We start from the raw sequence: 14013 nt of genomic DNA, 5'->3' as shown, positions 1-14013 counted from the left end.
TGTAAAATTTCCTCAGTTATAAAACGGCTTTGTTTTGTTCAATTTAAGGGTTGACTAACGCAATATTAGTCAATGTAGTTTTTACATGCACGGTTTAGAATTCAAGTCTATAATTCAAATTAATTTTTAGTTTAGATCGTATTTAACACTTATTTTTTTTTTGTTTAGGTACGAAAATGCACAAAGCAGGGATAGAAAATGACCCTTTTCCCCAAATCATCTGTCTCTCTATTACCTGTCTCCCCCACACGATCATCCATCCTTTATAATTCAGTTTCTTTCTAAAGATCAACTGCAAAAAGACAGAGAGAGAGAGGCATACCAAATCCTTCCTCCTGGTTAGTCGATTTCTCGATCTCGCTTTCTCCAAATGTTTTGTTTCGTTTCTTCTTCTTCGATTGAGTATTATCTGATTCTCTCTACGTCGTCACATCATTTTACAATCTCGCAAACGCAGAAATTTAATTAGCTATCGCTTGTGTTTAGCTCCCGTTTGAGATTTGACCGTATCTGATTCTCCCCTTGGTTGTTCTTTGTTGGTGATCTGATCTCGTATTGGCTTTGTGTTTAGCTGTGTTTATACAATCCTTATCTATATTCGCATTGTTGAGATCTGACTCCACGTGGCTGAATATTTGATCGTTAGATAATCTCCAAAGCAGAATCTACAGGTTGTTCGGTTTTGAGTAACGTTTTGTATTATTAGACTTGTGCAGCATCTTTTTTGGTTTTGGTGGCGTTTGAGACATCATATAATAATGTCTAGCGTAGATGATTTGAAAGGAAACGTCACTAGTGAGGCAGAGAAGTCGATGCCATCATCACATCAGGAGGTTTCCATCTTAATTCTCACACACTAGAGATAATAGTGGGATCAAATGCTGTGATCTAACTCTTTTCTTTGATTGCATTTGTGTAGGAGGCTGCTGTAAAGAACAAGTATGGAGGGCTCATGCCAAAGAAACCACCTCTCATTTCCAAGGTAAGTTTCTTTTATCTTCTCTAATAAGGAGATTTTGTGTGTGTTCTGAGGTGTGCGGTTTTGTATCAGGATCATGAGCGAGCATACTTTGACTCAGCTGATTGGGCTCTTGGAAAGGTATCGACTGTTGTTTTGATTCGGGTTTTCAAATATAGAGAGTCCCATTCTCATGTTGTCATTGTAAACAGCAAGGTGTTGCTAAGCCAAAGGGACCCCTCGAAGCTCTTCGTCCCAAGTTACAGGTATATGAGCCTATAACCAAACCACGATCCAGCTTGTATCTTTCTATCTGCTGCTTGTTTCCTATCTTAAGATCTTCGTACCACTTTTGCAGCCAACACAGCAGCAGACGCGGTACAGGAAGTCTCCATGTGCTCCATCCGATGGCGGTGAAGGTTAAACTTTCACATCTTATCATCTCCATATTCGAAGCAAAATTTTAAGGACTTACTGATCAATCTCTTTGCTCTGATATCATTACAGATGGAGGAGGAGCTGCTCAGGCCGAGGGAGTTTCCGGCAACGAGGAGTAGAGACAGAAGAGAGAAAATGGAAACTCTTGTGTAATAACTTTGTTATAATCATATCTTTTTGTCTGTCCATTTGAAAACTAACAAGATGGTTTTCATTAACATCTTCAACTTGATCGCATAGCGTCTCCAAGTTCAAGACATTATCATACTCTAATCATTTGCCTAAAGAGAGTTGAATTAGGTATCATTACAAGTTCATTACCAGCATTTTCCTCAATTTACTCACAAACCAAATCCATCCTCAAAAGTCATGAAAACAACTCAATCAATGATCATACAACAATGATTCTACATTTGTCCCATATTCAACAATACACAAACCAACCAAACGAAAACTCACTTAGATGACAGAAAAATCTCTGGTTTCTTCGACTTGCTTGGAGTGTTAACATTTGACGACCCATCAACACTCTCCGCAGACGCAGTCTTCGCAGCAGCCCGCGCGCTTGCATCAAGGTTAACTAAACTCCTCGTAGCCAGAATCGCCTGCGGGTTCAAATCATGAGAAGCTCTTGCGTACAACGACCTCACCGCATTGGAAGCTGCGTCTTTAACATCTTCACTATTCAACGGACTAAGCAAGCAGTGACCAAGAATCCGTAGAATCGGCTGAAGCAGCTCCCACGGAAGTGGAATCCTCACACCTCCTCCTCCAACTCCAACTCCAACGCCATTAGAGCTAATAACCTGTTCCTCCTCCTCCTCCTCCTCCTCCTCCGCTGCCTCGATCTCACTGCTTCCATTTAAAGAAGACGAAGAATCAACAAATCCATTAGTCAACGCCAAGACTTTATCTCCCTCTCCATCGATCTTCTCCTTGCAATCGCAATCTTGACCCGCCCAAGCGCCAGCGAAGCTACACAGCTCGAGCTTAGACCAAGCCGGCATCTGAGAGATCTCCTTGAAGTAGCACTGCATCCCCACGCCGACTATCCCGGCGCGTTTCGTCGACTTCACCGCCACCTGAGGCTCCAGCTGCGGCGACAGGACTCCAACGGAGCCCACGTGGTTGGAATCACGCGATCTATCAACGCCGTTTCGCGGCGTGTGGTAGAGAGACGGCTGAGAGAGATCGGGGATGTGCACGAGTACGCCTTTCCCGGCGCGTGATTTCACCTCGGCGGCGTAGATAGCGAGGAGGACGGCCTCGAATCCGGAGAGGGAAGGGAGGGAGGAGGAGTCCGAGGAGTGGATTCGAGATAGGTAGGTCCCGGCGAGTAAAGGGAGGAACGAGAGGACGACGAGGCGGAGCGGTTGATCGGAGGAGAGGTAAGTCTCGTAAAGCCACTGACAGAGCGGGTCGGATCCGGATCCGGAGGATGGATCGCGGAGAGAAGCCGAGATCAAGGAGTAAGCGGGGCGCGAGGAGAGTAGCGACAGCGCTGGGCGATCGGAATCGGCTAGCGAGGAGATCGGGGCTTCGTCGCCGCCGGAGAGGAGAGATGAGAGGGAGAGGATGCGAGAGCGCTGCTTGGAGACTGACTCCCACCACGAATGCATCGGATCTCGGTCGGAGGCAGTTGCGGCGGAGGGTTTGAAACGGTGAGGGGTGGTTGAAGATGACGGAGATGGTGAGCCGCCGTTAGGTTTGACGGAGAAGTCCATCGTGGGTCTGCGTTGTGACAAGAGGGGAGTTTTCGCTGGATTGTAGCGACACCGAAAATGAAGGGAGGATTTTAATTAAATTATTTTCTTTAAGACGATGAGGACTGGCAGTTACAATTTGTTTCTTGTGGGGTAATTCGGAAAGTTTATGAAAGTTATGGGGTGGTTTAAGAGCGTAAAGAACTATATGGTCATCTTACGTGGGCTTTCCAGCTCACGGCCCAATCACTATAATATGATTAATTGCATTAATCAACTGCACCTTGTGGACTTTATTTCCCACCGAAAATTTGAACTTTCTGAACGCCTGAAAACATCCGGAGGAAATTTTTTTTTTTTTCTGGAGTTCTTAACTCATAATTTGACACTTTATTTTTATTTTTTTACACTTTTCGGTTAAGAAACAAGTCTTATATCTTTTATATTTAAGAAACGGTTCTTAGTTTTTTTTACTTAAAAGCTAAGAAACAGTTTTTAAGAATCTGGGTTAATCATGGTCTTAGTTACCGAAGATTTTGTATTTTTTGTGCCAATAGGACCGAAGGAAATCTCACCTTATCCACATTACAACCACAATCCCTTATTTACATGCACGTCCACGTCATCATCATCATCATCCACTTTGATCTCCAATACTAAAATCTAAATCTCTTCCTTCTTCACCACCCAACCAATCAAAGACCTGACTACTCTTGAATTTTCTGAACAGGCAAAAGAGAAACAACAGGGTATGTTAATGGCGGCCATGAACTCGAGTGTTCTCACATGCAGCTACGCTATCTCTGGTGCTAGCTCAGCAGAGCTGAACCAGAAAGTGGGGTTGGTGAATTCATCAGTTGGTTTTGGTCAGAAGAAACAAACGCTTCCGGTGATCAAAGCAGCTCAAAGAGTTGGTGGTGATGATGTTAATGGACGAAGATCCGCAATGGTTGTCTTAGCCGCTACACTCTTCTCCTCTGCTGCTGTTTCTGCTTCTGCTAATGCTGGCGTCTTCGATGAATACCTCGAGAAGAGCAAAGCCAACAAAGTAAAGTCTTGAAAACGTTCTTAAATCTTGTTGGCATCTCTAAAGAGACCTTTTAGGCAAAGTAATGGTTTATTCTTGATGACAGGAGCTTAATGATAAGAAGAGATTGGCAACAAGTGGAGCAAACTTTGCGAGAGCGTTTACTGTCCAATTCGGAAGCTGCAAGTTCCCTGAGAATTTCACTGGTTGCCAAGATCTTGCCAAGCAAAAGGTTCTTTCCAACAAATAAATCAACCTTTTTCCTTTCTTTCTTTGGGAGATAGTTAACTGAAGAGATTATCATGTTCTTGGTTTTTGTATATGCAGAAAGTCCCATTTATCTCAGAAGACTTGGCGTTGGAATGCGAAGGCAAAGACAAGTTCAAGTGTGGTTCCAATGTTTTCTGGAAATGGTGAACATGTTTCTTTTTTTTTTTCTGTCCATTCTTGTATAAACTCAACAATGTATCTATCACCCATCTCTCTCACTGTCTTGATTCATCAAAGTTCTCATATCCATTTGAATCTATCAAGTTAACCTCTATTGGGAGATTAGAACCCAAGAGCAATGCATCTCACTGTAATCTAACTTTACCAAAGAACCTCAAGAAAGTTCATCTTTAAGACCTGCGATAGTTATCATGTTTCTGTTGTTTCACTGAAACAGAGACTCTCTTTCCACGATAGTTTTAGTTATCATGTTACACTGTTATTGATTTAGTTTTTTTTTTTTTTAACACACTGCTATTTATTTAGTTATTTAAAAGAAAATGGAAGAAAACTCTCAGTGTGTAATGAAACATTATTCGTTGTGAAACAAAGAGTTACAAAGAAATAAAACACAAAGAAGGAAAGAAGAAAGAATCAGAGAGATGAAGGTTTCTCTTGCTCAGCAATGGAGTCACGAACTGCTTTCAAAAGCAGAGGCATTATCTTCTCATTAGCAACTATAATGCCAGTGTCCAAATCAAGATACTTCCCTTTCGAGAAATCCAATGCCTTTCCACCTGCATCCGTCACGATCCCACCAGCCTCTGCACCAAAAGATATTGCATTCAAATCAACATTCACATAAGGAGAAATGATTTACTATGTTATGTCACCTGTAACAACTATAGCACCAGCTACATGGTCCCAAATCTTCTCACGGTATCCTTTATGAGGGAACCTCAAGTATATAGCTCCATCTCCTCTTGATAATGCTCCATACTTCGCTTGGCTATCTATCCTGACAGGTGGCGCTTTCACACCGAGTTTCTGTATTATTTAGCAAAGAGAAAACGTTGTTCAAATGCACTGTTCTAAAAATCGGTCTAGGCGGCAAATAAGCTAAACGAAACGATTGTTATAGAATCATTTTTAAAAAAATCGGTCTATAAAACGCGTAGTTACCGCCTAACAATTTCTTGAACAATTGATCAAAAGGTTGCAGAATCAATCACATTGGGGGGTGGGGGGAGACAGAGAGAAGCAACTTACATTGGCAATGGAGCTGGATAGATCATGGAGAGAGTGAGCTCCTTCAAATGACTCAAAGAAGGATGCATCTGCAGGATTCTCAACGCTAGAGACATGTACTTTGACTGGTTCAGATTTCGAATCTAAAGGCTGCATGTATGTCCCTGAACCGATTGTAGCATAGAAGAGACATCCTTTCTCGTCTGAAGAAGAAGAGTTCTTCTTGTTCTTCTTGTCTCCTGCTATGGAAGCCAATGGCAAGTTTGGACAAGCAAGCACACCCAACACTACTTTTCCTTCCTCTAGCAATCCTAATGCTACTGCATACTGATCTCCCCTCAAAAAACTAAAATCCACCAAACAAGTTCAGTGTTAGAAACACACCAATATTTTTCTCAAAGATAGATTTAAAGACTTTACCCTTTAGTGCCATCAATAGGGTCCAAGACCCAGTGTCGACCGTTAGGACCACCTTCGGAAGTGCCACAGTCAATGGCTCTGAGAATATCATCTGTTGATAAAGTAGAGTCAATGGGTTTGAGTAGATCCTCAGTAGCCAATGTGTCGTTGACGAGTTTTGTGATGCGCTCAAGAATATCCTGAGAACCATCCTTGCGTAGATCAGCTGAGTCCTATACACATAGTTTTAAAGACAATGTGAGTGAGTCCCTTAAAACATGAAAACATCTACATAAAGTGTTTGTTCACTCACCTCTTCAGCCACCAATGAAAAGAGTACAGAACTGAGCTCTCTTTGTAAGAGTAAACTAACAACTGCTTGTGAACCTGAAAGACACAACAAAAAGACAGTTACTATGTATTGGCTATGTAAAAGAAAACATTTTCAATCTCAGTAAGATTGAAACTAACCATAATCAGCAACGGTGACTGGACTTTTATCAGATTTTGATTGAACATCAGACTGCAACAAAGCCTTTTGAACTTTCTGAATCAACCAACCAAACAAAAAGATGATTATCATCCAAACAAAGGTGAAATATCACAAGATTCTACAGAAGCAATACATATTCAAGATGGGTTTTGTAAAAGAATCAAACTTTAAGAGTTCTGAGACAGAGGAGAAGCACCGAACCTGACAGAGACGAGCTGCTAGTGAAGCAGCTTTCTTAGCGGCATCAAGCTCTTTCTCGTACGCCATTTGATGAAACTACTCTGAGAGTAACAGATAAAGGAGACGGCTTTCTTCCGGATACACGGACACGATGCGGGGTTATACGAATCTCTTGATCTCGAAATTGATACAAATGTCTGAAACTGAACGTTCGTTGTCCGAAAGCAATTGTCTGAAATTGCAAAAGACAATTATTATAATTTTCCAAATTTACCGTACGCACCCACGTTCTTATTTATTCTCTTGAACTAAACCCTGTATTTTAGTTTCTGTAGAGAAAAGCCCAATTGCCTGCTTGTTATTTAGTACCGAACCAAGACAAACGAAAATAAAGGGTCAAAAATCAAAACTTTAAAGTTCATAGCTTGGTAGTTGAGTTTGGCTGTTGGGGATATCGCGCACGTGGATGTGGTGTCTGAGACATTGTGAAATTATAGGTAGTGAAGATTAAAAACGCAGCTTTGATTAATGAAGCCCAAGAAAATAGTCTCTAACATTTATACAAAATCTGGTTTACTAGAGCATCTCCAAAAATACTTTCTATTATAGAATTTGTAAAACTCTATATTTAAAATTTCAAAATGTTCTTGTCCAAAAGTAAAACTTCAAATTTAACTTTAAAATTATTTGTAATTTACACTATGCTCCTTATATTTGTCATAATTAATATAAATCCATAAAAAAATTATAGATAACTAGCACATATATAAAAATATTATAGTAATATTAATTAATAAAATTTTATATTAAAATATAAAATTATAAATAGAAATATATAATTAAATATTAAACTACAAGAAAAATACCATATTATTACATAAAATTATATTTTTAATGCTTCATTTTCGGTTACACAAAATTTGTTTGGAAAATATTTTAGAAGTTCCGGAGAAATTTTACTAGATTATTAGTGTTGTTGTAATATTTAAATTTATGTAATAATTATGTCTTCATATATCTTCTTAAAAAAGTTTCTATTAAGTTTCTTTTGTAATATTCTTGTTGTCTAATTCTACTTTTAAAATATTATGAATCTTTTTTTTTTAATTTTAGTAAAAAAATTATGTGTAAAATTTAAATTTAAATAAATTTGAAATATTTAAAGTATACAAAAGTTTTAAAGATTAAAACTATGAATGAGAAAATACTTAAGAATCATAAATGTGAGATATAATTAATTATAAGGAGTAAGATGCAAATAAAAAGATGAAACTTCAAATTTATAGTTCTAAGTAGTGAAACTTCAAATATGAAGTTTTACTTCTTAAAACTCTAAATTTGAAGTTTTGAAGTTTCTTTTTGGGAAGCAAAAAACTCTATATTTGAAGTTATAGAGTTTCTTTTGTAGATGATCTTAATAATTTAAGATGTTTAAGGATTAAAAGCCTAACTCTAGTATCTCAGGGATCAAATATGTATCTCCAAGTTAATTGCCAACTTAACTACTGCTAAAGCAGGGCGGACCCAAAGGCAAACACCTAAACAATTTTATTTTTAACGCCAATTAAGAGCATTTTCAAAATAACCTTAAAACTTCAAATATAAAATTTTATGTTTTCCAAAAACAACCTCAAAACTTCAGATTATAAGATTTTGTACACTGAAACCTCATATTTCAAGTTTCACTGTACAAAACCTTATATTTGAGGTTTCATATTTTTCTGTTCTCATAACTATTTGTATTCTAAATAATTTTGTTAACTTTAATATCTATCATTTTAGTCTTTATAACTTTCATATTTCGTTAATTTTCCAGATGTAAATAATGATTTAGTTCATAACTTACATATAAATATTTAAAAAAATAATGTATTATTCAAACTTTCATTAATTGATTATATATAAAAGCATTACTTTTTTTTATTATATAGAGTAATTTAGTATTTTATTTGTAATTAATGATTTAGTTTAAATTTGTCAGTTATTATTTATTATAACTTTGTGTGTTTATTAATCAATATTGTCACTAGTATTACTTTAATGTATGTTATATTATATATAAAAGTATTGATAACTTAGTTCAGTTTTGAATAATATAGAGGACTAAATGCAAATATAGAATTTTTTTTAAAGGTTAGATTTAAGGTTTTACTATTGGAGAGAAACACCCTCGAACCTCAAATTTAAGGTTCTTCCAAACTTAAAAATAAGGCTGTTCTTGGAGATGCTTAAAGCATATAGTTTTGAGGATCCACATTTTTATTTACTTTTTTCATATTATTATTTTTGTTAATATTGATATGTAAATGAATCTATAATTTTTTGATAATTATAATATTTGTAAGAAATATTTTCTATGGAACTGATAAATAATATGTAGTTTAATTTAAAATTCCGTATTAACAAATGATTTTAGTATAATTATGATTAAATATAATCAAATATTTATGGTAACACTGATTAACATTACTATACAAATAATTTCATGAAGCCACCTTCACCAATCATTAATAGAGGTTAATTAGTTTATTATATTTTAATATATTTTTATTATAATATATTTTTATTATAATATACTTTTATATATATGATCAAAACATAAAAAATATTATAAAATTTTTACTTATTGTATCTAAAAATGTTGGACCAGCACTGGCTAAAACGATAAAATCTTGAATTCTCTAGAGTGTGTTAAACCAGATTTTATCTTTTAGTCCCAAACCTAAAAGAGAACTAATTAGTAAAATGAAGATTTCAACACAACAATACATAAGTAATAAATTTTACGTTTTCTTTGAAAGTTAAAATTTAATAATTTACTTCAAACTTCAAAGTAGACAACTGATATCAAAACATGTACACAGGAATATGTTATATTTTAAAACATATTTGATAACGTGGCCCTTATATTAATTCAAGGGGTAAGATTGTTGTATTGAAATGAATAAAAGAAGAATTAATATCTTCTAATTGAGATAAGAAAATCTTTGGTTACAATGTTTTAAGTTTTAACCCTAAAATGCGATAAGATTGTTCTATTCTAAGAATAGATTATCTTCTAATTAAGATAAGAAAATCTTCGGTTACAATGTTTTCAACCCTAAAATGTGATTTTCTATGTTTAGAGTTAAAATTTATTTTAAAGCCTTCTTCTATCTCTTTATATAGTCGCTCAATTTTCTTTAGTCTCTCAATCTATCTACGTAAATGTACCCCTAACTGGAATTCTTCTATTGTCTACTCGGATAGATCATCTTACCACATCCCATATCTCTCGTTCTCTCGTTTCAGCTAATGTGTATTGTTTCATCAGTTAATGGTTGAAACTTGTTTACAAGCTGAAGCTAGTGAAAGAGAGACGTGGGATGGTGGTAGAATATGCACGTATTGTTTTTGTTCGTTCTACCAACTAAGTTATTAATTTGTATATAGCCTACTTATCTACCTCTAAATCAATCGTTTATGTTCTGCTTTCATAGGCTTGTGACCTTGTGTAGAGGTTTCACTGGTTGAAACTCATTCACACCGTCTCAAGAGGGTGAGAACTAGAGCATTGATATGCGTCGAATCTGCACATGCTCTACTTGTTTGATATTCTGTAGTGGATCCCTTTATTATTTGTACGTTCTTTCAAAAGAGTTAGCAAGTATGTAAGAATACAAGCTTTGTTCAATTACCAATATGTATTTTGCTAATAGGAACACGAGTTGTTATAGAGAAGCTCCTGAGGTTTTAAGAATTATATAAATTAACAAGAATCTTAATAAAACTTTGTTCTTAACGATTTGTTAACATTAAATTTTGAGAGTTTTAGACCAATATTTCATTTGTCTAAGCCTAATATTGTATATGGCCAGGGGGCGAAGCCAAGAAATTTTTATGGTGGGTGCACTACTAATATTAAAATTAAAATATTAAATAATATGAAAATAAATATAATAAAATATTGATATTAATACATTATAAATTAATCATTGCTTGAAGTAAGGCATCACTTCTTAGTTTGTGATATTTTGAAGCAATTTTTTGGTAAATCAAAATGAGATATTTACTTAAATGATTTCACATTCATGGTCCCTTGGGCAAAAAAAAATTTAATTTCCAAACTATTATTTTTCTTTAAAAAATTTGATAGATATATGTTTTTTTCAAAATACCAGAAGTATTTTTAAAAATAAATCTATGGAAATAAAAAAAATACTTTCATATAAAAAAAATTTGGACTCCTTTTCTTATTTTTAATATAAGAATACATGTATTTTTTCAAGAAAATCGGGCTCTTATCTATTAAGAAATAGGGGGACAACGGATTGGGTCCGGGATGGTCGCACCGCTCGCCTCCCTATCTAAGCCGGCCCTGCAGGTAAATTCAAAACCAATTCCAAAAGTCTACAAATTAAAAAATATGTAATTAAATAACTAAATTACTTTTTCATCGTCGATAAAAAAACAAAATTTATCTAAAGTCAAATTAGTCATTGTTTAAAACTTTAGGACTTCTGTGTAAAATTCAAATACTATTCGAATAATTACAGATCCTAGTGAAAACATATCAAAATATTTTTTAAAAGAAATTTTGGGAATAAAAATATATTATTAAATCTTTTTGCATGTCACGTTAATAGTTACTAGTCACTACTAGTTATGGATTTATAATTTTAGCAAAAGAAATTGAAAACCATAATTGGGTTTTAAAAGTTTTTTTTATTTTTTGTGGGCTAAGCTATTTTTTTTTGGAATTTAGTTTGTTTTGTTTTTCATTTGTCTTTAATCTAAATTCTAATGGGTGCACAGTTATAAATTCTAATGGGTGCACATATAAAATTACTTAGCATCCCCTATATATTAATTGAGAAGCATTTGAAAAATTAGAACCTTAATTTTGTATTAATTAAAAAAAACCTCAAATCCTAGGTGGCACTCTAAATGCCTTCTAAATTTCATTTCAAAGAATTCTAGAGCATCTAATATAAAGTATAGTTTAATCTAATGGTGTCACATTATTCCATAATTATATAACACTAAAGAACATTATATTAACCTAAAATATATGAAGTGTGTATTCTTTCCTTAAATAAAAGCTACGAAATTACCTAATATGATTTACATATATACGAGAATTAATGATTATGAATAATAAAGATTTGATAACAATTTTTACATCCTTCTTCATTTTTGTTTAAATTTATATTATTAAAAAATCTTAAACAATCACATTAATCATATAATAAAAAAAATTAGATTTTTTCTTATATGTTATATTTTGAATTTTTTAAAATGACTTTAAATTACAAAAATGAGGAAACCTTTATATGTTATATATTTTTTTAAACGACTTTAAAATACAAAAATGAGGACACCATATATGTTATATTTTTTTTATATGTTAGAATTTTCTTATATGTTATATTTTGAATTTTTTAAAAAAGACTTTAAATTACAAAAATGTAAGTTTTCCTTAAGTATACGACTAAAAACATTAAAATGACATGTATCAATTTGATGGTTGATTTGAAAGCTTTCAAAATCATATGGAAGATAAAAGTCAAAATAATTCAACTGTGAAAACAATACTGTTCACTTTGTTCAAGAATGTGTTCGCTGGAAAAAATAAGGTTTTTATGTCATATTTTGTTTAATGTCCACTAGAGAACATTATATTAACCTAAAATATAAGAAGTGTATATTCTTTCCTTAAATAAAAGCTACAGAATTACCTAATATGATTTACATATATATGACAATTAATGATTATGAATAATAAAGATTTGATAACAATTTTTGCATCCTTCTTCATTTTTGTTTAATTTTATATTATTAAAAAAATAAACAATCACATTAACCATATAATAAAAAATTAGATTTTTTCTTATATGTTATATTTTGAATTTTTTAAAATGACTTTAAATTACAAAAATGAGGAAACCTTATATGTTATTTTTTTTTTAAAACGACTTTAAAATACAAAAATGAGGACACCTTATATGTTAGATTTTTTCTTATATGTTATATTTTGAATTTTTTAAAACAACTTTAAATTACAAAAATGTAAGTTTTCCTTAAGTATACGACTAAAAACATTAAAATGACATGTATCATTTCGATGGTTGATTTGAAAGCTTTCAAAACCATATGTAAGTTAAAAGTCAAAATAATTCAACTGTGAAAACAATACTATTCACTTTTTTCAAGAATGTGTTCGATGAAAAAAATAAGGTTTTTATGTCATAATTTGTTTAATGTCCACTAGAGAACATTATATTAACCTAAAATATAAGAAGTGTGTATTCGTTCTCTAAATAAAAGCTACGAAATTACCTAATATGATTTACATATATATGGCAATTAATGATTATGAATAATAAAGATTTGATAACAATTTTTGCATCCTCCTTCATTTTGTTTAATTTTATATTATTAAAAAAAATAAACAATCACATTAACCATATAATAAAAAATTAGATTTTTTCTTATATGTAATATTTTGAATTTTTTAAAATGACTTTAAATTACAAAAATGAGGAAACCTTATATGTTATTTTTTTTTTAAAACGACTTTAAAATACAAAAATGAGGACACCTTATATGTTAGATTTTTCTTATATGTTAGATTTTTTCTTAGATGTTATATTTTGAATTTTTTAAAACGACTTTAAATTACAAAAATGTAAGTTTTCCTTAAGTATACGACTAAAAACATTAAAATGACATGTATCAATTCGATGGTTGATTTGAAAGCTTTCAAAACCATATGGAAGATAAAAGTCAAAATAATTCAACTGTGAAAACAATACTGTTCACTTTTTTCAAGAATGTGTTCGATGAAAAAAATAAGGTTTTTATGTTATAATTTGTTTAATGTCCAATCCGATCAACCCATGATGTATTAATTATAGTTTTGTTCTATTATTTTTAATAAAAATTGATCCGATCCATCGGAAAAAAATTATATAATAACAACAAAAAATATTTTATATATATAAATAAAATGATCACATATATAAAAAAAACTATCGATAATATATATATAAATAAAATCACCCTGCGCCTTGCGCAGGTCTTATCCTAGTTTACATTATTTTTTAAGAAAATTATGGGTGCCTGTGCACCCCTTCCCTATCACGTGGCTTCGCCCCTGTATATGGCTTTCCTAGGATGTATGTTTTATGAAGTTGTAACCGATGATGGTGCGCTTAATACAACTACTACATCGCAGCCGATCTAACGTTCAATTTAAACAGAAATACAATAGAAAAAAGAAACCGGTTGAAACAACAAAAGAACTTAGAAGCTCCAAAGGTCGAGTTATTGCTTGACTGTGGCCATGTCCCCTTATGTGCTTTCATTCTCCGATAAA

The 14013-nt window shown here is 33.1% G+C and overlaps 4 protein-coding genes across 7 annotated transcripts; 2 read left to right on the top strand and 2 right to left on the bottom strand.

Annotated features, from left to right (window-relative positions):
* Positions 1–174: 174 nt before the first annotated feature.
* On the top strand, positions 175–1702 carry BNAC09G06230D. Of its 4 annotated transcripts, none has more exons than XM_013797339.3 (7): positions 175–338; positions 707–833; positions 920–982; positions 1052–1099; positions 1171–1224; positions 1317–1377; positions 1466–1702. In XM_013797339.3, exons 2-7 carry the CDS (start codon positions 759–761, stop codon positions 1513–1515), a joined length of 351 nt encoding a protein of 116 aa, XP_013652793.1. In that variant the 5' UTR covers positions 175–338; positions 707–758; the 3' UTR covers positions 1516–1702. The 4 variants fall into 4 exon arrangements, with proteins under 4 accessions (XP_013652793.1, XP_013652794.1, XP_048625787.1 ...); XM_013797340.3 differs by having other exon boundaries at positions 183–338; positions 717–833; XM_048769830.1 differs by having other exon boundaries at positions 183–338; positions 717–833; positions 1052–1224.
* A 59-nt stretch (positions 1703–1761) lies between these two features.
* LOC106357654 lies at positions 1762–3272 on the bottom strand. Its single transcript, XM_013797336.3, has one exon. It carries the CDS (start codon positions 3118–3120, stop codon positions 1852–1854), a length of 1269 nt encoding a protein of 422 aa, XP_013652790.1. The 5' UTR covers positions 3121–3272; the 3' UTR covers positions 1762–1851.
* Positions 3273–3460: 188 nt separating this feature from the next.
* LOC106357656 (photosystem I reaction center subunit N, chloroplastic) lies at positions 3461–4670 on the top strand. Its single transcript, XM_013797338.3, has 3 exons — positions 3461–4147; positions 4233–4358; positions 4454–4670. The coding sequence occupies exons 1-3, from the start codon at positions 3851–3853 to the stop codon at positions 4541–4543; spliced, it is 513 nt and encodes a 170-aa protein (XP_013652792.1). The 5' UTR covers positions 3461–3850; the 3' UTR covers positions 4544–4670.
* Positions 4671–4897: 227 nt separating this feature from the next.
* On the bottom strand, positions 4898–6993 carry LOC106357655 (SAL1 phosphatase). The gene is made up of 7 exons (XM_013797337.3): positions 6678–6993; positions 6455–6530; positions 6297–6370; positions 6005–6216; positions 5606–5930; positions 5230–5383; positions 4898–5160 (listed from the first exon to the last, which is right to left on the bottom strand). The coding sequence occupies exons 1-7, from the start codon at positions 6741–6743 to the stop codon at positions 4991–4993; spliced, it is 1077 nt and encodes a 358-aa protein (XP_013652791.1). The 5' UTR covers positions 6744–6993; the 3' UTR covers positions 4898–4990.
* Positions 6994–14013: the final 7020 nt, after the last annotated feature.

The sequence above is a fragment of the Brassica napus genome, chromosome C9 (assembly GCF_020379485.1).
Source record: "Brassica napus cultivar Da-Ae chromosome C9, Da-Ae, whole genome shotgun sequence".
NCBI lineage: Eukaryota > Viridiplantae > Streptophyta > Magnoliopsida > Brassicales > Brassicaceae > Brassica > Brassica napus.
Note: the sequence above shows the minus strand (reverse complement) of the source record. Positions and strands in the feature narration are given on the sequence as shown.

Excerpts from the sequence above, each read along its gene's own strand:
- BNAC09G06230D (XM_048769830.1), top strand. The coding sequence starts at position 759 with ATGTCTAGCGTAGATGATTTGAAAGGAAACGTCACTAGTGAGGCAGAG. Across the intron at positions 1,225-1,316 it reads CTCTTCGTCCCAAGTTACAG|CCAACACAGCAGCAGACGCG; the intron begins GTATATGAGCCT and ends CCACTTTTGCAG. Across the intron at positions 1,378-1,465 it reads TCCATCCGATGGCGGTGAAG|ATGGAGGAGGAGCTGCTCAG; the intron begins GTTAAACTTTCA and ends ATATCATTACAG.
- LOC106357656 (XM_013797338.3), top strand. The coding sequence starts at position 3,851 with ATGTTAATGGCGGCCATGAACTCGAGTGTTCTCACATGCAGCTACGCT. Across the intron at positions 4,148-4,232 it reads AGAAGAGCAAAGCCAACAAA|GAGCTTAATGATAAGAAGAG; the intron begins GTAAAGTCTTGA and ends TCTTGATGACAG. Across the intron at positions 4,359-4,453 it reads AAGATCTTGCCAAGCAAAAG|AAAGTCCCATTTATCTCAGA; the intron begins GTTCTTTCCAAC and ends TTGTATATGCAG.
- LOC106357655 (XM_013797337.3), bottom strand. The coding sequence starts at position 6,743 with ATGGCGTACGAGAAAGAGCTTGATGCCGCTAAGAAAGCTGCTTCACTA. Across the intron at positions 6,217-6,296 it reads TTTCATTGGTGGCTGAAGAG|GACTCAGCTGATCTACGCAA; the intron begins GTGAGTGAACAA and ends CTATGTGTATAG. Across the intron at positions 5,384-5,605 it reads TATCCAGCTCCATTGCCAAT|AAACTCGGTGTGAAAGCGCC; the intron begins GTAAGTTGCTTC and ends TAAATAATACAG.
- LOC106357654 (XM_013797336.3), bottom strand. The coding sequence starts at position 3,120 with ATGGACTTCTCCGTCAAACCTAACGGCGGCTCACCATCTCCGTCATCT.